General features: G+C 42.9%; 1 protein-coding gene across 1 annotated transcript in view; it reads left to right on the plus strand.

Moving 5' to 3' along the window:
* mgat4c (mgat4 family member C) overlaps window positions 1-20,430 on the plus strand; it is a gene marked incomplete at its 3' end in the record, with an annotated part of 95,820 nt that overhangs the window by 23,553 nt on the left and 51,837 nt on the right. Inside the window, exon 2 of the mRNA XM_079271674.1 lies at window positions 20,228-20,298. Coding sequence (XP_079127800.1) covers window positions 20,274-20,298 — 25 coding nt within the window. The 5' untranslated portion in view covers window positions 20,228-20,273. The remainder of the gene's footprint in view (window positions 1-20,227; window positions 20,299-20,430) is intronic.

Raw genomic sequence — 20,430 nt, forward strand, 5'->3', positions numbered from 1 at the left:
GTGCAAAATGATTTCACAGAGCCAGAAATCTGCTGAAAGCCGACCGTGGGCCAAACGCCAGTGGTTTCTCTCTCTTTGTCTCTTTCTCTCGCTCTCTGCGGACATGGCATTCAGGCTGCTGCGCCACATTAAAGTATGTCTGCGGTAATGTGGTGCCCTCAGATTGCCGGAGTCCTAGTGAGCCTGTGGGACGCACGATTAGCCTGTGCCCAGACCTGATATGCATTGACTAGAGCCAAGCACCGCTAGATGAATAGAAAGGCCGGAGATTGGTAGGGAACGTGAAAGGCAGTATACAGAGGTGTGTGTCCCTAATGTGCTGGTGTTTGAGGGGGGTGCTAAAACGGAGTGCATTTGCCATTGAATTGTTGGAAACCAAATGTTTTTCCAAAGACTCAGGCCAGCATGGTTTCACGTAAAAAGAAATCATGCCAGTCCCAGAGAAAATGAAAATGATCTTTAAAAAGGGGGCACCTCTGAATTTTGCAATCACTCTGGAAAAAAAACCTAAACGGCAGCGATGAAGCACAAAGCATTTGCAGCCACACTGAGCCACGCTGCTGGTTCTTTCAATCTGACCTCGGTTCTACGTGCCACATCTTGGATGGGGTTTCTGTGGTAAAACGGTGCAGATTGATATGCTTGGCCTGCGAGCCGCCCCCTGCATTCTAATAGTCTCTGGATAGCACCCCAAAATGTTTTTAAGTTTAAATCCTTTTGCAAAAGAAACAAGGAAAAAAATCACCTCAATTGCGGTGAAAAGCTCAAACAAATGCTCGGCCAGTGGTAGAGCTGCAGGCTATGCCTTTTGATGGCATCACATGTTACAGTCTTGCTTACTGGGCTTTGGGAGAGATACTCATGTTCACAGATATTGGTAAAAACTCGTCCAAAAGGGAAAAAACATGAGTAGGAATCCAGTTGTGTCTGCTCAGGCTGGATGAACCTCAAAATTCCCCCGCTTTCTTTTTCCAGGGAGGGAGAAATGTGTGTATTTGGCTGCATAACTCTGCAAAAGCTACATGAGTCAAAGCTGTCCTAAAGGCACAGCATTGTAGCTGTCTGAAAGTCAGTGCCATGAGTAATCGCAAAGCAGCATTGCAATGTGTGTGCCGAATAACATCAAAAGACTTTTGTCAAATCTGAAAATATTGTCGACTTGGTTTCAACGAGCGATTATTTTCATTGTTGATTAATCTCCTGATTATGCTTTGATTACTTATTGTTGCCTATAAAATATGAGTTCAAAATGCAGTCAATGGTAAATCCTCACATTTGTGTTCCAAAGACGATTAATCTATATATATTTTAAGTTGTTGAATAATTTACGTTTATCAAATACAAGACATCAATCGATATTTCGGTCAGATTCTACTGTTATCTTCAAGGACGCATGTTTGACCCAGTCACACGGTATGTTTGGTGTATGTGTGTAGCACCTCTAAACTAAAGGGCAGTAATGTAGGCTGACGCTGGAAAACATGAACAACTTAATATTGATACAATGATGCACAAACCCCCAAACAATCACAAGCTAACGGCCACAGCATCGCAGCAAGCTGCACTCCTTCTAGTTATAGATACTTTTACCTCCTCACGCAGCGTCAGCTAGCTGGACCGTACCATCTATTGTTCAATGAGCAGGAAAGAGGGCAGCTGATTGGAGAGCTCAGCAAGATGAAGGTACGGTTGGATATTCATTTTTATATAAGTACTACATCCTAATGCACCAATTCATTGTTTGCCAACCGCCAATAAACCTCAAAGACGAAGAACTTCACAACCTTGAGTCATTGGACTGAAATTGATGATTTAAGACAGAGAAAGCCTGTTAATGTTGAGCAGAGGGTTCATCCCCATGTTCCCTGTTCTTGATATGAACTAACATGGTAAGAGATAGGTAAGGGCTCTCCTCGCAGTTCAAAATACAAAAGAAAGAAGAGACGAGAACGTTTCCAATGCAGTTTGAATGGTAAAAATGTGTTGAGCCACTTTGGAGACATCAATAAATTACAAGACAAAAATAACTGCTTTCAAATGTTGGGGCGTATGTTTCAATGAGTATAACATGAGTAGGAGATAAGCTGTCAGAGATTTCAACATATTGACCGAGGGAAACAGGACATGAGGGCTGTCAGTGAATATTCTCAATTTGAATATATATTGGAATTCAAAAAAGAAAAAAGACATTCAAATATAACTTCTTCGATTGTGAAAAAAATCAGCACGACCGCGCCCGTCTACATTTCACCGCCCCCGTCTACATTTCACCGCCCCTTTCATTCATCGAAAATGAAATGAACCGTTTGGTCAAGCTGAACAAGGATTAATTCAACAATAGTCGTGATGATGGCGGAGAACTCGGCCTCAGAGAGAGAGAGCGAGAGAGACCGTGTCTTCACAGTAAGGTACCTTTCATCGCGCAAACAAACCGTGTACCTATCAGCTGTACGCTCGAGAACAGACTGGAGATATCACCTCTTAAAAGATGGCTGGTGGTACATACTATCCGACAATTGTTCTTTTTAAAATGGAAAACACAGCTTACGTATTACGTGATATTTACTGGAAGTAAAAATACAATACAGCCAACAGCAAGTCGGGGAACTTTCAGACGATCTCCCTGCAGCCAGCTGCCACCTTATTGAGGCTTTTCTGGTGAAATCATATAGAAAACATTTCGATTCAACTCCTCGAATCAGCCGTCCCTTGTATCCATTGCAGCGTTTTAAAAGTGAGCGACAGGAATGAATAGAAACAGGAAGTCCAACTAAAGTCTGTATCGTGCTGCATCGTTCGTGGCCAGTTGGGACACGGTGTCGTGTCATAAATAGTTTTGAACAGTTGGAACGAATATTCTAACATCATTTTGTGCAAAATTCGTACAGTGGGTTCAATGTACACAATGTTCAATGGCGTACAGTACATTGAACATTTAAACTAGGGAGAACAAAACATCGCTGAGAACAAATGTTCGGGTTCGGGACTTTTTTCTACAGTTTAAAACTGAGACCGTAATCCAGGAGCAAATATGTTTCACTCAAAACACAATTGAGACTGCAGGTTAGTTTTATGGGAACTTAATTTCAGAGTCAGGGTTGCAAATATAACAAAGAAGCAAATAAACAATTTTGTTGTCTGGCAGTTAAACCAATATTTTGTCATTCTCGTGGTCTCAAATTGGAGGCTACAGTGTAGTAATTAGGGAGTATAAATAGCGAAGTTTAGGCCATCTTTTACAGTTTCTTTTTTTTTCTGCACAATTTCTCATCAGCGTCGAAGAAAGAGTCGTCTCCCGGTGTAGACATGACCCTCTTAACGCTGCAATCTTGGACTTAATTCCCTGCCATATTTCTCACTGTCACTCCGCAGCTTGTGGTATGTTTGCGTTATCATCACGACATCCCTCTGTAGGCTTTACTCATGAATGTCATTTACGGGTTGTATACACAATGAGGCAGACAGGACAGACAAAAAGGAGCTCCCGTCGGGACCTGAAGAGAATAGCAGTTAAACGATCTGGCCTCCTCCAGGACAAGGCAGCATTCAATCAGCGAAGACAGCGCGGCCTCGAGGAATACAGACAAACACGACGCGTTATTAAGGGGAATAAGGTGAAATACATCAGGCTTCACAAACACGGTTAACGCCCCTCCCGCGACACCCTCTCTCGCTGCCATGGTCCCCCATTAATTATCAATGTGGACTCATAACATGGTTGATTAGTGCCTTAAATTGTCTCTGCAGCCGTGGATCCACAGCCGTTTTTTACAGGGAAATTACGAACTCAATGAAAAGTGTGACAATCATGATGATTGATGGTGTTTGCTTTATTAGTGTGTTGATCTGGGCCGGGCACGGGTGGGGTCCTTGGAGAGGGCCATCAGCGTAAATGGCTGCCGTGCACACATCTCGTGACTCGCCGTTCCCCGACGTGTTCACGGACTATAGGATCGTCCAAAACAAAAGGCAATATAATAGGAAGACATGCAACTTGGGAATGGAGGCCCTGGAACAGATGTTCTTTTGTGCAGCGGACCATTTCAACATCATATTTAGTGTATACAGAGACCAAAACATGCAGATTCCCACCAACTCATTTTCATTTAGTTGCCAACATCCTTATCTGGCCTTTACTTTGCCTTTTTTATGAGTTTGGAAACAAAGTTCTCCTCACTTGACCTAGGCACCATGCTCTTGTTTGATGAGCAGGATTTCTGCTCCGGCACGTCTTTCCGCGCCACTGCCGCCACTTCCTGAAGTGCCCCCTCACGCCTCATTGCCCTCCGGCGGTCCACAGTGTGGCGACTGGAGCACCGCTCCTCCTCATCCCCATATCCACCTGTGGGGTGATTGAAACAAGAGTGAGCTCTTGTCAGGGCCTCGGCCACCATGTAATTGAATTCTACCTTTCACAGAGCGCAGCAAAGCATGGCACTGGGTGGAGGGTAAATATACTCAGCACTCAGAGACAAACCCGGGCCACGGCTGCTCTACAACAAACAGGCACGGGGTATTGCTTGGTATCATTTGCAGACACACTGCTGCCATTGCAGTGTGTCTGGAGCTGCAGTCTGTGGTTACTTTTGGCCAGTAAAGAAGCCCTTGGCTGCGTTTCAGTGAACATTTTAACTTGGGATGGTAAGCAATAATATGATCGTGGTTATTTATTATTTAGATGTGCAACTGTTACTTTATCCAATATGGCGACGCTCATCCCCATGTTGCTATTGATCCTCAGCAAGCACAAGTAAGCAACATTAGCTCTGGTCTGGTGGGCACAAGTTCCCTCAACCTGCAACAAATGTAGTAGTTAATACTCTCCCACAACCTTTGTCTAAAATGTTTCAGCAAATACATGGTTTATCTCATAAATGCACATCCTCAAAGATCAGGGATGTCACAATAACAGAAAAAAACATTTTTATTAAATAGAGCTTGAATGCATCACAAATGCAACTGAATGTAAGTTAGTTAGACAAAGCAGGAATGTGCTGCTAACGTTGCTCGCTCTCCTGCCCATTTCAAAACATAGATGTATCACTGGGACATTAGTCTGGAGCCCGGATCGACTTGGTACCGAAGTATCGGTTCTCCTAAATGTAACTCGTTAACACGAGCAAGAGTTTCTTCCACATACAGTACATGATACGGAACATGTTGTCCTCGTGTTCACCAGAAAAGACAGCAGCCAAGTTACAGACATACAAACAAAAAAAGGAAAATGCTTTGCCACAAAATTCATGTCATAATTATTTGGAAAGAAATAATAATACAGCAGACAGGTGTCTTTGTAACGGGACTGATTTTAGTCATCACTTAAAATGGTTTGTGTTTATAATAGCCTGCAACTGCAAATCTGATATGACGGGAATGTCAGTTTGGTTCAGAGCATAAAAGAAAAACGGTATTCTACCGTGTAATTGTCGGTTCACTCTTGTCTTTTCCAATTTCCTCTCCGCGCCACCCTGGCTGGTTTTTGTGTTTAAAAAGGGGCCCAAGGAGGCACACCTCCGATCTACGGAGGGCAAGTGGGATTGCATCGTCGAGGCTGCTTCAAGGCGTCACTTCAGTGAGGCAGGCTTCAGTCGGTGGCCTGTTTGCTGTCGGCTAATCTAAGGAGATGGATTCTCTGTGCCGGGCTCTCTCCAGTACAGTTACTGTGCTTCATGGGTTTGACTCCCCAGGACATTGTTTCAATCTAAAGGTCATCGTGGTCTTAGCTCAAGCCAAGCACCTCTCAACCCAGGCTGATTTGCACCTCAACCCCCCTTGCATAGTGTACTTCAAAAGGACATTTCTTCTCCACTTCAGTACTCATTACAGAGGAATAACATGCATTAACTCTGTCAACACAACACACAGGCAGCTTAACTCACATCGTGTTTTTCGATGCTGCAGGGACTTTTTGAGCTCCCTTTTCTATCTCGGAATTGAAAATTGCAGGAATATTCGTGCCGCATAGACGTCCTACTGTTCCCAAGGAGTAGGATTTTCTTTAGTTATCAATGCAAAAACAAGAATAAGTTGCGTTTTTAAATTATATTAAAAACAAAAAGAGTACTAAAATGTAAGCAAAACGGAATTGTCTAACTGGCTGGATGGTTTGTGTGCTGTATTTTCAATGCACTGTATCCAAGAAATGCCCCTGAAACCCAAATAATAACGGCATGTCCCACGTGTCTTAATCAGAAAGATGCTCCATTCGGAATGAGGCCTAATTGGGAATATGCCGTTTACCTGACTCGGAGCAACTTTAGAATATTGTCAGATTTGGAATCGTGGAATAATTTGAGGAAGAAATGAGAAATTGACTGTAAAATATATTTGCTAATTCTTTCAATCTCAGAACATACAAGGCTGGCTTACCAAATGGACACAATGAGCAACTGCCTTTAGGCCCCAGGCCCTTAAGGGGCCCCAAAGGCAGTCACTTTTGACGACCAAAAAGTTCTGCAAATAAAGTACACCACTAACAACACAATACAAACTAAGATAGGTTGTCTCTCCTTAACCTAACTTTGGGGCCCTTACTTGCAGAGAGACTTGTCAAGTTTGAATACCTTGTCATATTTCAGTTAATATTCAGTTGTATGTTGGGACTTGACTTCGCTGTACAGTTCTCCACCTTGCTACTCAAACGTAGAAAATGGACTTCAGGTGCACCGCTCTTCTCCCAGCAGTTTCCCACCACAGGAAACGTATTACCTGCTGCTCGGTGACAGAATTGGACTGTTTCCTGCCACGTTCTGGTTTCATGTCACTTGTAAAGGTGACAGGTGGCTCATCGGGCCTCAGATAAGACTCTTACAGAGTCCGTTCGCCCGCTCTAATTTATCTAAGGGATTTCTTGTGCTGCATATATTTTGTCCTCTGAGCAGCCAAGCATTAAATTGCTTTCCACTGGGGTCACCAAAAGCTGTGGCTGGTTTCCAATGAGATGGTTTGGCAGAAAAGCCAACACTGTAATTAGGGTCACCCAGCTCCGGAGCCGCTGGCGGGCCAAAGGGTCGTCACGGCTGCATAGGCGTTTGAAAGTCACAACAAAGCTGGAATATGGCAACACATGACTTTTTAGATCATAAATCAGCAAAACATTAAGGAGGCTCATCATTTTTTTTTTAAATGCAGTCTTTTTCTTAAGGCACCAGCCTTCAAAACACTATATTCATTCATCAAAATATTCATGAAATTCTTAGCGTTGCTCCAGAGAATTACATCGACAATCTGGGCAGAAAATGCGGCACGCTGTAAGTCAGAGAGACAAAGGCAGATATGGAGATAGTGGCAAGGCACGGGTAGCGAACAGCCCCATGTATAACGAGTTGTCAGCTTTGTCTCATCGTGCCAGAAGCTGACTTCAGCAGCCTTTGCTGTTTGAGCTTTAAGTAAAGCCTCCTGCCTGTACAGTGTGCCACCCCAAATGCAGCCTGTGGTGTTTCGTCATGAGGAGACTGCGCAGCGTGCGTCCATCTGCAAAGAGTTCTCCAAAGTGTCCAGCAGTGGAGGGAAGAAAGAGGAAGAAAAAAACCTCCGGGATGCTCTTTTCACCTCAAAGTATTCTCTTTGGCATCGCGGAGAGGAAAAGCCTCGGAGAAGAAACATCTGGACAGCTGCTCGGCAGAATTTACGTGTGACGTGTGCTTTCTGCGTGAAAACACGAGAGCTTGTCCAGACACTGAAACACTTTCTAGACATAGTCTGCATTCAAGGCACACCTCACCCTCACAATTAACATTTGTACAACAATGACTCGCCCCGTTTTACCTTAACCCTAATTCTTGAAAAAAAAAATAGTTTTTCTCTCATGCCTCCACGGTCAACAAATCATAAAACGGAGAAAAGTCTTGAATGAGTTGAAGTTAATGGGGGGGCCGCGTTCAACAACAGCAAAACTATATTAAAAAAAACATCCATTTACAAACTCCCACACATTCCGTGCAGTACGATCCAAGTCATGTATCCAGCGTGCAACACGTCTTTGTTAAAATCAGCTATTTAAAACTATCCGTAAAAACAGGCTCATACTTGCGCAGCCGCCCTACTTATCCGTGAGAATGGGAAATGTTCCGCCTCTGCACCTATTCTGTTTGGATGCTATGGCATTTAATTATCTCTCTCTCTCTCTCTCTCTCTCTCTCTCTATATATATATATATATATATATATATATATATATATATATATAGAGAGAGAGAGAGAGAGAATTAAATGCCATAGCATATGTTAACAAAGTGCCTGTTTACATTAAGTTTATTTTAAATACTGTCAAACAAATACATTTTACTTCATTATATATTTTAACTTGCACTATTTCATGCCTTAGTTCTCATATTGCTTTTCTTTCTTCATACTAATCGAATGAGCACTGTTGAGAGCCTGACATTCAACATTTGCATTGCCATTTAATTGATGTGCATGCAAACTAGTCTCAAAAACTGCACGTAAAATAATAGGTGCGTGCACGTGATGCGAGCGCACAGAACTGTATCTGTGAGCGGAAAAGAATCCTCACGAGTCGGCGTTTCTGCTCTGCGTGCACGAATAGGCGCGGCGGTGAAACATGCACGAGCTCGACCCTCCCAAGAAACACATTCAATGAGCTCTTCTAGCTCGTTCAGGCACAACGCAGGACAAACAAGTGGTCATGTTGTGGATGACGTCGTCCTTCAACATGAGATTTCCAGTGAAATGTCCCTCAAATCAAAGCTGGAGTCAAAATAAAGTGAAGGCAGCTCTGCTGTTTATGAGCTATTTTTGCTGCTTGGCTTATAATGAGCCAAACTCAGGCAGAAACGTGCAGGGCTAAAAGTCGACCTCATTACCGATCAATTCGATTACATACTGTACGGTGGAGCACAAACTGAATTTGGTTAGAAACTCAGCACAGTGTGCCGTCATAGACTGACAACCCTTTCAGTGCAATAAGGAGCCTGTTTTATGCTGAGGCACGACTATTCCTCCTGTGCATTATAGCAGGCAACTGAACTCCCTGTTTTAGCTTGTATTTAACGACGAAGGCAGGCTGAGAAATAATTTCCTTTTCAAGCTTCAGGGCAAAGGAGGTCATAGCGAAGCAGTTGCTGCTACACTGCAGCAGCTTTAGTGGTTTAACGACTTTGCTCAAAAGCACCTCGACGGTAATTATTTCCGAAGATTCTGGTCTCAACTAAATCTTGAGAATCAATCGCAAAGATTTATGTGGAGATGACATGATTAGTGTAAATACTGCACTGGAAATTGCATTTTTCCGATAACACATAATGTGAAACTTGCTGGATGGTAGTTTTCAAGTACACAATATACTTGGTATTAACCCTCACCCTGCGGGTTGATGTGGTGAACATATGAACACAATTCATCTTGGATATATGATGACCCGTTTGTTTCCCACTGCTTTAATGTAACAAAGCAGAAGTTATGTTGTAACATTTGTTCTCGGGGTGAGAAAAGAAGCCATGTTGAAATGACATATGCACAGTAGCCAAAATAAGACAATAAAATGAAATTGCAGGAATATGATTGATAGTAAAGTCAGCCCTATTCTAAATGTCTCCAGTTGTAAAAATAACTGATTGGGCTGGTGGAACAAACAAAGTTGCAGCGACACATACAGCCAGTAGCACCTGCACACCCCTCAAAGTAGATGAAAGACCCATTTCTCAGCTCCGTAGTGGTTGTGCTGAGGGACTGAACCTAAACAAAGTGTTTCTGTCTCGCAAAAGAACCAGACCACTGCAGTCCAGTGTATATTTAAAACCTTTGTTTTCTCAGGCAGTTCTTGTTGAATTATTTATCCACAGCTTTAAAAGAGAGGAGTCAGAGTGAGAGTTGTGATTAACTGCAGCTGTTTCTCCTGCAATATCTGAAAAATGTAATGATGACCAAAAGAAAAAGAAAACATTTTCACCGCTTGTCTTGGAATAAACAGTCAGCTACATGTGGTGCTGGACGGTAAATAGGTGCTTATATAAAGCGCCCCCTACTGAGTGGCTTGCTAAAATTATCAGCATCAAGGGAGTAGCTATTTATTTTGCTTTGGTGCTCACACACTTACACACCCACGCACATATGTCCTCCTTGTAATACACGGTGGCAGTAATGGAGAATTGAATTATCTGGGGAAATATATAAACAAAAGAGATTACTTTGCATTACTGGCGGGTTTATAAAAGTTGCCGAGCGTGTTACCTCGGACCCTCAGAACTAGTGATCTGCTACAATTCTTAGTGACTATATGGAGCATTTAATAATGCAATGAAGTCTGCTGACCAAGCCTCCACCTCCTCATTGCTGTTTATGGGGAGACTCTACAGGTGATAGGGTAGGACATTTAACTAATATATTTCGCCATGAAATTTCCTCAGTTGATTACTCACATTAAGACAATTACTTTTTGTATTTCAAGTTTTTTTTAAACGTGTGAATATGTAAATAAGGCATTTTCTCATGCTATTTTTAGGTGCATTCAGGAGAAATCTGCAGACGCAAATAGACAAAGTAGTAAAACAAACACCGAAATGTGTATTTGTGATGTTTTCTTCCCACTCGTCTAAAAGAGAGCATGTTAAGGCAGCAAAACAAACCTCCTGTTTTGGCCTCCGGTGTCTCGCCTTAACACAAGCATCTATTAATGTAGATCCGTTGAAAAGTCTCCTGTCTGGAGACGACTTGATTTCACAAGATCTCATCTTTACATTATGATAATAAAGATCTGCAAATAATGTTAAAGTAAAGCTTGATACTTAGAGGACGTATTGACTCGTGGCTGCGAGGGAAACTGTGACAAGCTCCCCGGAACATCTTTACAGCGGATCCAAAATATCCGACTACAAAAGACCGTCTCGAGCCGCAATCTGTTAAAGAACTTCCCCTTGCATTTTTCACCATGTTGCACAGTCTCGCATAAAGAAGAAGCTGTCAGGCCTGTCACAGTCCACCCCCCTCCACCAGCACTGGTCACAGTTAGGTTCAGTGCTGCAGACGTGAGATATGTTATTTATCTGCTCCATATTTAATGAGGAATCGCCCCGGGAAGCAGATGGTACATTAGCTGTAATGAACCAGAGCTGACTTCAGTGGTTTTGCGAGGGAATACAGAATAGAGCCATCAAGGCCTCTCTGTTTCGCACCCCGACATTGTTGGAGGGTCGCAAGGTGTCTTATGTGCACGGAGAGTGCGTACACACAGATCCCTGTTATAACTCTGGGCAGGTTCTCATTGCCCCCAGTGAAGCGTCATATATTGATGTGGAGAGAACAAAAATTGCTGTAAGCTCTGACCCCTTTGTTCGCGGAGCCAGCATTAAAGTTGCTGAGCGAGGGCTTCACATTGAGCCGTGTTTTATTGTTACGCTCAGCAGAAGCAATTTGAGCGTGCGCTCACACACACACACACTCTCTTAAGCGACGGTAGGAGTCATACATGCATCTTTGTAATACATGTACCTTCTGTCAAGTTCTGAAAGGCAGATGTGTTGGTCATCAGAAAATTGTAGGATTTATTAAATTTATTAAAGAATCTTTACTTTCCAAGTGCACAAACTAACAGATGAAGCAGACGGAAGAACCAGTCAGCTGTATTAAAAAGGCCCGTCAAACATCCATTCATTCCCTAATGTTGCTAACCTCTCAGCTGTCTGATGTCTGAGCATGTTTCATGTCCTCCATTCACTCTGTGGAGAGAGATCAGCGACTGGTGGCAGCTGTCTGAGAGCCTCCACGTCTATGGCTAACTTTGATCATTAAGAGAAGTGAATAGGTATGTTGAGCCTCTGTTGTGCACTGGAGTGCTGCAGAGAGGACGTATTTTTGTGGGCCAACCTCGAACGTTAGCATCGCACTGGTCCCGTCGACGAAGACCCAATGAGAATTTTCAATTGGATTTTGAATTATTGCAGAAAATAAGCTCTGTGGCTTCACAGATGATCACCACCTTTATGATGTCAGAAGCGTGAATGCCACAGACAGAACGTTGAGCTATAAACAAACTTGAAACTAGGGTAGACAACAAGGCTATAAAGACGTGATCATAGTAGTCTCATTTAGCCACTTCTTAGCAACCGCCCCTTTTGAAGACACATAAAAGCTTCCAAGAGGGGTATTTACTGACCTATTTTATGTCTTAGAACAAAACGTTAAAATCTCTTAAGAAAGTGTTAACCACAGACCTTATTTCAGGCATCTAACCAAAAACTTTTTCAAACAACCCTTTGACTTTGAGACGAGGGAACCGGAGGTGCAAAAATGCTGATCCAGTCCCGGGTTTTAGGACTCCTATAGAGCGATCTCGTGTGACGTCACAGTTTTAGCTGTCGGCCATGTTGGAGTACACACAAAGCCACTGGCATGCACGACTGAGTCGCATAACCTATCGATCATGGTGAACTTTTGTGCTGTCTTTGGTTGTGGCAGCAGAGCTGATAGACAAGAAATCATTCTTTCGTTTGCCAGCGGTCATTACACATCAAGGAAATGACACGAAGGAGCTATCCAAGCGACGTCGCGAGAAATGGCTGTCACGCATTTCTCTCGAGATATAAAGGAATGGAATTTGGCGTACACTAGAGTATGTGCGGATCACTTTATAAGTGGTACGTGATTTTATTTACAAATTCGTTTGTGAACAGTATTTAATAAAGGAAATATAAATGAATCCGATAAGACTACTTCGGTAAAATTCTATTTCAATGTTTATTACAAACTGTTTCAGGTAAACCCGCTACTCTCCAAGATGCCGATAATCCAGACTGGTCTCCGTCTCTAAAACTTGGACATGAGAAGGTTACCGAAGCTTCATCGGCCCGTGACAGCAGTCGGTGCCAGAGACGTGTCGAGCGTGTACAACAGGCGAAACACACAGATGCAGCCTCAGCATTGCTTGATATGAGTTTAACGTCAGATCATATATATATATGTGTGTGTGGGGGGGGGGGGGATGAAGTTAGGGGTTAGTTGAAAGTGAATTCCTACACACACGCACACAATGACATGCATGTACAATGTACACAAACACACGTGTCTGTTTGCGCTGAGTAAACATTGAATATTGCTAAATATCGGACCAGATCTGTATATATTTACTCTTCCAATGACGAGATGAGAATTCTCGACGACCGTTGCTTTGACGTCTCGGACCCATCCACTGACAAACTGATTATCAGCGTTGAGCCCTTTGTAGCACTCCAACTCGTCTTTGGTGTAAGGACTGGGGGTGTTCACGAGATACGTGTAGATGTTGGCGTAGTTTACAGATGGAAGATAAGTAGGATCGGCACTGAAACGATCTGCACTCATCGTATAGGGATCCAAAGTACCAATAACCTTCAATTTGGCCAGGTAGCGAACCTTTGATACACTATCCAGTGATTCAAAGTATGGTATTTTCGCCGCACTTCCTTGTTTACTCGCCGCCATGTAGGATCTGTATGTACTCCAACATGGCGGACAGACCTCGTAACTAAGGAGATCGTGACGTCAGCGAGACCACTCTATAGGTGCTGCTTTGAACCCTGCTCACAGGGCTCCTGGGAGGTAAACACAAGCAGGTTTGGGGGAAGTCAGAGGACGGTGGGTGGGTTGAAATGATTCGTCATCTCAACTGGGTGCTTTCATAAACTCAGGGTTGTGCATGGAAAAGATGGTCATGCAGTGCAGCAGATCAAATCATGGCCCGATGAGGAGAAAATAAACATGTCCAAGCTCATTGCTTGTGATGCAATCCAGCACAGACTGCAGGGCTCGCTCTGTGCACTTATTTTTCAGACAAATGCCATTGTTAAAGGAGCAGAGAAGAGATCTTAACAAGTTAAAAGGACCTCCCAGGAGATTGACCAGGAGGGAGAAGGAGGGATGTGAATCACTGCAGTGTGTTCATTGAGAAGAATGAATGAATAAATTGAAAGCGATGGCATTCCTGGCCATCTTCAAGGCAATGAGACATTATTGATTTCTAAGGAGAAAACGCATTCTTAATGTGTCCAGGGATCCATGCCTTCTTTCTCCTCTCACTTTGTTTCTACAGCTTTTAGCCACCAAAAATGACTCGGGAGTGAAGCTCGATCTGCAGCCCACTGTGGCTTAGGCATGCCGGTCGGGCTTTTCGAACATTGAGCACTCATCTCAATGGGCCGCGAAGGTATGCCTCAACCATCTGTTCCCTTTTGACACAATGCAGTGAATCGGCATCATCATTTTGTTTTTGAGGAGCGCATCTTGAAAGCCTTTTATCTGAGAATTGCTGCAAAAATGGTAATCTGTGTTGATATTCAGAGCAAGGGAGCGATGCATTCTGTTATTGCTCCCGAACCTATTTTCACAGAAGTTCTGCAAAGTAAACAAGCTGTCCTATGCTTTTTTTCAACATGATGGTTCCTTGGCATATGGTACCACCTGCAAGATATTAGAAGTAAGCATCGGTATTTGGAAGCGTTAAGAAGTATTTTCCAGTAAATATCTGATATTCTGACACTATTTCATCTGCCACAGTGTGCACAGCCTTGCGTTTACATGTTGTGGCCGAATGTGGGTCGTATGAAGCTGAGGTTGCTGTTTTAAGACACCCTGTCTTGGCACTGAGCAATAGTAGTGCAAAGCCGTGGATTAAAGATCATATCAAAGCCAGCGAATAGGTATCGTGATTCAGGGACGATAGCAGACGGAGCCCGACTTTCTGGAGATATGGAGTGCAGCCCCAAGTTTATCATATAGAGTACAGATAGGAAGAGGATAGCAATCAAGGAGATGGTGTGCTCTGTGGCATAGTTGTGCATCAGGGACTTGGCAAATGTTTGACATTCATGTTCAAGGACACAAAATTAAAGATTCCAAGTATGTTGATTGAACATTTGCTATGACATTTTTTAGTTCTGCTCCTTTTCCCTACTGAATTATGTTTTATAAAAAGATAACATTTAAAAAAAAATTTAAAATAAAAAAAAAATGATAACATTTTTATGATGGCAAGATTTTTGTTTAAGGCGAGGTGGCCCAACTCCAATAGAAAACACTGATAGGGTCCCAAAAGGGAGACCTTGGGACACTCACTTTGGGCCAAAACAAAGAGCACTTAGGGGGAACTTGGGCCGCTTATGCCCTGTTCGGACCAGGCGGCAACCTCCGACTCTGAAAAGGGAAGCCAATGCAGAAGTGCCTTAAGCTTGCATTCTTTCTAAAGGCCATCAGGGGCTTCTCTCGTTCCAAAGAGTCCGATTGTATCAATGTCTATGAGAAATGGACCCCTTCAGTACCTCAGTACCTCAGTAAACATGAGTTTATGGTCTCAATCTCTAGTTCCAAGTCTTCTTCAATACAACATGTTCATTTCGTAAATTACGGTCCATTTAGAGTCAAATATACCATAAAGTGGTTCTGACTGACTTTAACCGCAGCCCTCTCTCGCCAGACCAGCAATGGCAACTTTCGGTAACATCGGGGCCTCCGGACAACACAAGGTCGTACGGCAAAAAAGTTGAAGCAGCAGGTTGAATGCGACATCATCCAGCAAGGTGCTGCAATGGCCGCACATTCCTGGTAGAATACTTTATAATGCGTTGTGATCGTCACCATAAAAGATGAAGTACTCGCCACCCTGATGGCAACAGATTTGGCACCTCTAAACAAAATATGTTACTCTCAACTGGACTTCCTGGATCCGATTTCATTGTCTCGCCTGTACCTTGAACATCACAGCCACCTGCTGTTTTTATTCTGAATCACCGCTTAGGTTCCCCTCTGATGCGATATCGGGGCAAAACTAAGCAAAGGAGTGGCCCATTAGGGTACCAACATGCTTCGTTGAGGTTTAGAGCATCGCCCCTCTTGCATGCCAATGTTGGTATATTGACATTCATGAACAGGGTCGTCTGAAATTAATTAAGTTTTTTTCTAAATGTGTTGACCATCGACCAATTCAGCAAACAATGACTGTCAGTGACTGTACTTTGGGTTTGATGCCATCATGAAGAAATCCTTTCTCATGTTGTGTTTTGGAAGGTGGGGACATTTGTTCCCCTTGAATGGCTGTATATCCAAGAATCGCTTAGCAAAGAGAAGATTAAGTGCACACATTAATCCAGGAGTCAGAGCAATCTTGTAATCCACTCAGTATGCTAATTGCCTGTTCTTTCTCAAGCAAAGGGCTTTACAGGCCATTAAATGGCACTGAACAGTTGACAACGGATAGCCGGCATGCTCCACCACCCACTCTCCCTCTCTCTCTATTTCTTACTTGGACAGGCTGTTGCACACCCACACAAAGCTCCCCTAAAGAACTATGTAAAATCGAGAAAAAAAGAAGAAGTGTAGTGCTGTGATTCCAAAGCAGGTATTTGTTTTGCAGTATTATGGTAGAAATAGCAAGCTGTGCTTCTCTTCCAAGTTGTCTTGACAGTGAAAAAAGTGGATCTCTTCCTTCTTGAATGAACTCTTGATCTTCTTGACTCTGAAGGGGTGTCTTTGGACATTTTCCCCCAGCACCTTGGAACAACTGTCCATATCTGACAGTGGTACAGGTGAATAATGAAAGAGACTTGAATGCTATTGTCTCAAACGCAGTCCCAGTCAAGCACAACCCTCCCTTCTCCCACTTTGCACATACACAAGAGGATCGCACCGAGGTAAAGTACAATTCTTAGCGCGCTACTGCCTGTGGAGTCCCCCAAGTGGCCTTGGCAGCCTCAACATGATGGATGTTGTTTCAGATTAGGTTTCTCACTACACTGATAAAGCAGCCTAGTCAAAAGACATGCACTCGCAATGTAAGCAGATGGAGATAGTTGCAGATAATTAGAAGATTTGAGCTTTGCGCCATTTCTGGTGCCAACTGCCAAAGAACGGGGCTGTGACGGATGACTCAAACAAGAGAATTCGGCATGAGGCCCGACTGCAAATGCAGCTGGTAATGACCAGAGTGTGTTTTTCAGACGCAGCTAATGAGCACGGCCATTAGACATAAATGACATTTTAAAAACCTGGGGAGTACAGAAATGAAGAAGTACCGCAGATAGACTGCCTGTAGGCAGCAAGTATGGCGAGAGCATCTGGAGGATGCGGCACTGAGTTCACATGGATGACCTGCACCCAGAGTGTTGAGGCTGTCAGTCATCCCACTGATGAGGACGGAGGCTCAGTACTGTACGGTGAAAGTGTCAGAACCATTTGCCTCAATATCCTCAGGGCACTTCGCCTCTGTGTTTGACAGATAATCCTTTTATGGGTATATTATTGAAGTTTTCTGATGAGCCCATTTTCACCTTTTCGTACCCACTTTGGACGCTTCTGTTGAGAGAGACACCAGCTTTTAAATTGCAGCTTATAGTTTTTTACGATATGTTGACTTGATGTTAACCTGCATGCCGCATCTAGATAAGAAACACAGAACAGAAATATTGCACAGAAGATTCCAGCAGATGGATTTGTTTTCGTCGGTTTACACAGTAGCTCTCAAGCATGTGCCACTAAATCCCTAGAATCTGCAGGCTTATGTTGCAACCAATCACTACGCACCATGATTGATTAGTCACCCAACTCTAGTTGAGTGTGTGCAGATCAGGATTAAATCGGCTGCTGTAGTGTTTGGTTAGAGGCTTTAAATACATAGTGGTAGTCAACCACTACGTAGGGCTTACAGCTGCTGATTCTGATACCGATGGGTTTCTTTTTTCGAAAGTAACAGAGTTCTAAGTTTTTCCTGCATTGTGGCTGCTTCAAAAAATCCCGACCAACTAAAATATACATCATAAATTGTCATTCAAATGACAAGACATTTGAAGGCTTGAACCTTTCCTCATTAGTATTAGTTGAGTTCTGTGCCCTTGATAAGAGAACAGTCCTCAATAATGAACTCTTTTGGGCCATCTCTGTAGGCTATGAGGATTTATATAAAAGTTAATAATAATACAATAACTAATATAACATTTGGCATTTCTGTAGGTGGGATGTTTGTCGGGCTAACAAACATTCGACTGTTTTATAACTTAACAGCAGTGAAACATCAGTGAAAGTAATGTGTGTGTTTAGCATTAAATGCCAAGCAAAAGCACTTGCTCAGACAGAAACATTAGCATGCTGAATGCTACAGTGTTTGCTGAGTGGGTGACTTTGTGGTGTATAGAAATAATTGAACCTTCCAGGCTGATGTGTGATGTATTTGAGCTTTTGATTCTGAAACATTCAAGGTTCTAATCATCATTTAATAAAATTGCCCATTTATACATTTTTTATATTGTAAGGTGGCCTATTTGATGTATTTCATTTTAATTTCAGCCTGATGAAAAGTGGGCATGTGTGGGCATGGTGATAAGAAATTCATTACAACACCCAAAAAAAACAACTTCATTTCGAATGTGAGCAGGAGTGAACAGTACAAATGGGAAAAAAAAGGTTTTCTTCGGAGCGCCGTCTTGTGAGCGTGAGTGGGCGTCTGCTTGATGGTTCAGTGGACCCTGGTTGAGGGATGTTTTCCTGGAGTCGCTGTATTGTATGCTGTGGTGGAGAGATACCATCGTGTTTTCTCTTGGCACCTATGAAGGTATTGTGAGGTGATAGCTTTCAGTTGCACTGAATGTTCAGTCGTGGGGGGGGGGGGCTGTATGTGGGTGGTTGCTGAGAATTTCCCTGGAAGCTGTGGTGGTCACAGTGGAAACTGGCCTGCTTTTAAATATTTAAAAAAGTCTTCAGTTATTATTGAAACCTTTTATTTTTTTCGATGATTCTTGTAGTTTGAGGTCTTTTTTCTTTGAAAGTTTGATCAAACGTTTATCACCAACATCCTTGACCAGCAGGTCGAGGAACATAAACAACTCAAGAAGACTACTATGGCAAATAAATAAATAAGTATAGCTCCACTTGATTGCATGCTTTTGAGATTTTGCAGCACCACATAGAAGATTATTTGCTTGAATTTGTTCTGTTTTTTTGCAGCCAGTAAAGAGCTTTTTGAGGGCATTAGAGGTTTTGAGTTAAAACTGCATTTGCAATTTAGCAGATTGCCTCCAGTGCCAAATGGCAGCAGGAGGTAAATGCTTGAAGGATGAACTTCAATGAGCAGAAGTTCTGTAATGTGATGTTCGTAAGGTTATGGAAGAGAAGAAGAAGGACCAATGATCTAATGTTGGTGTGACGTTCATTTCATTGGCTTTTTCTTTGTTTCGTCTTATTCCTGTGTCAGATGTCCTTGTTTTCATACTATTTAGTGAACCTCATCCTGCTGAACCAACACAAACATCCACTTGCAAGGATGAACGGATTTAAATTTGGTGTTCAAAGGTCGGAGCCATTCTCATGATCGTGAGAATTTCTTCAATTTTGGTACAAATGAACGCCTGGACTGAAAGGTCAACTGATTAGAATTTAGTGTTCAAAGGTCGCTGAGACCTCACAAAACACGTTTTGGGCCATAACTCAAGAATTCATATGCTAATGACGACAATTTCACACAAATGTCAAATAGGATAAAAGTGATTTTGGACAGACATGGATGAACGGAAATAAAGTGAGTTTGTAGTTGTTTATTTTTCAATGTTGCTACAGTCTCGTCACCGTCTCTTCTTATTCATGAGGAGAAAAAAAAGGGTGATAAACATATTTACTCATAGTTTTCGTGAACTAAAGTAAAACGAGTTTGCAAGATTATCTCGGAGGACTGAGACACTCCCCCCCGTGCAGCACAGTTAAAATAAAACTTTCCTTAAAATCTACCAATACAGATCCACTTGACACGTAAGACTTGTGCAACAATGTTTTGGAATACAAAACAAAAAAGGTGACTTATGGCAAGACCTGTATTGTTACGAACAGTCAGTTGACTGGATTCCCCCGACACCAAAGCTCCCTTATTGAACAGGGCCAGAGAAACCGACTCAGTGGAGGAGCACCTAGCAAAATTATGCCATCTCCACACATCCTTTGATCCCTCCATTCTTCATCTTGGAGGCAAGTGGCATATAAGAGGATCTATCTTTGTGAACAGTTTTGAGCCCCCAACATTACAAACAAACTAAAGGCGGAGGATCGATCGTGTGTCTCTCAGAATGATGAACTGGCACTTCAGAGGGGGGAAAATCAATGTCGCGCTCCCTTTCTCCCTCTCGTCCTTTTCTCTCTCTATCTTTCTCTATCTTTCTCTCGTACTGCAGTGTTTAAGTGTGTGTGCATGTCCACATGTGTGTTTTTCTCAGTGGAGTCTCTCACTGTGATTTAATGGTCCTTTGTTTCTTATTCCGTTTTAGCCTGGAAGACCCCTGCCACTTTGATGTGTGAGCACACCCACCGATAATGGCCCATAGGATGCGCAGTGGAAGTAAGTGCTTCTGGTCTGATTTACCGCTTTAGTGGTCCTTCTCCCAACGCTGCCCCTGTAAACTTCAGCTCATCCGATGCAGACATATTGATCAGTGCAACGTGGAAATCTCTGGATCATAACGTAGAGCAC

The sequence above is a fragment of the Melanostigma gelatinosum genome, assembly GCF_949748355.1.
Source record: "Melanostigma gelatinosum genome assembly, chromosome: 1".
Lineage (NCBI taxonomy): Eukaryota > Metazoa > Chordata > Actinopteri > Perciformes > Zoarcidae > Melanostigma > Melanostigma gelatinosum.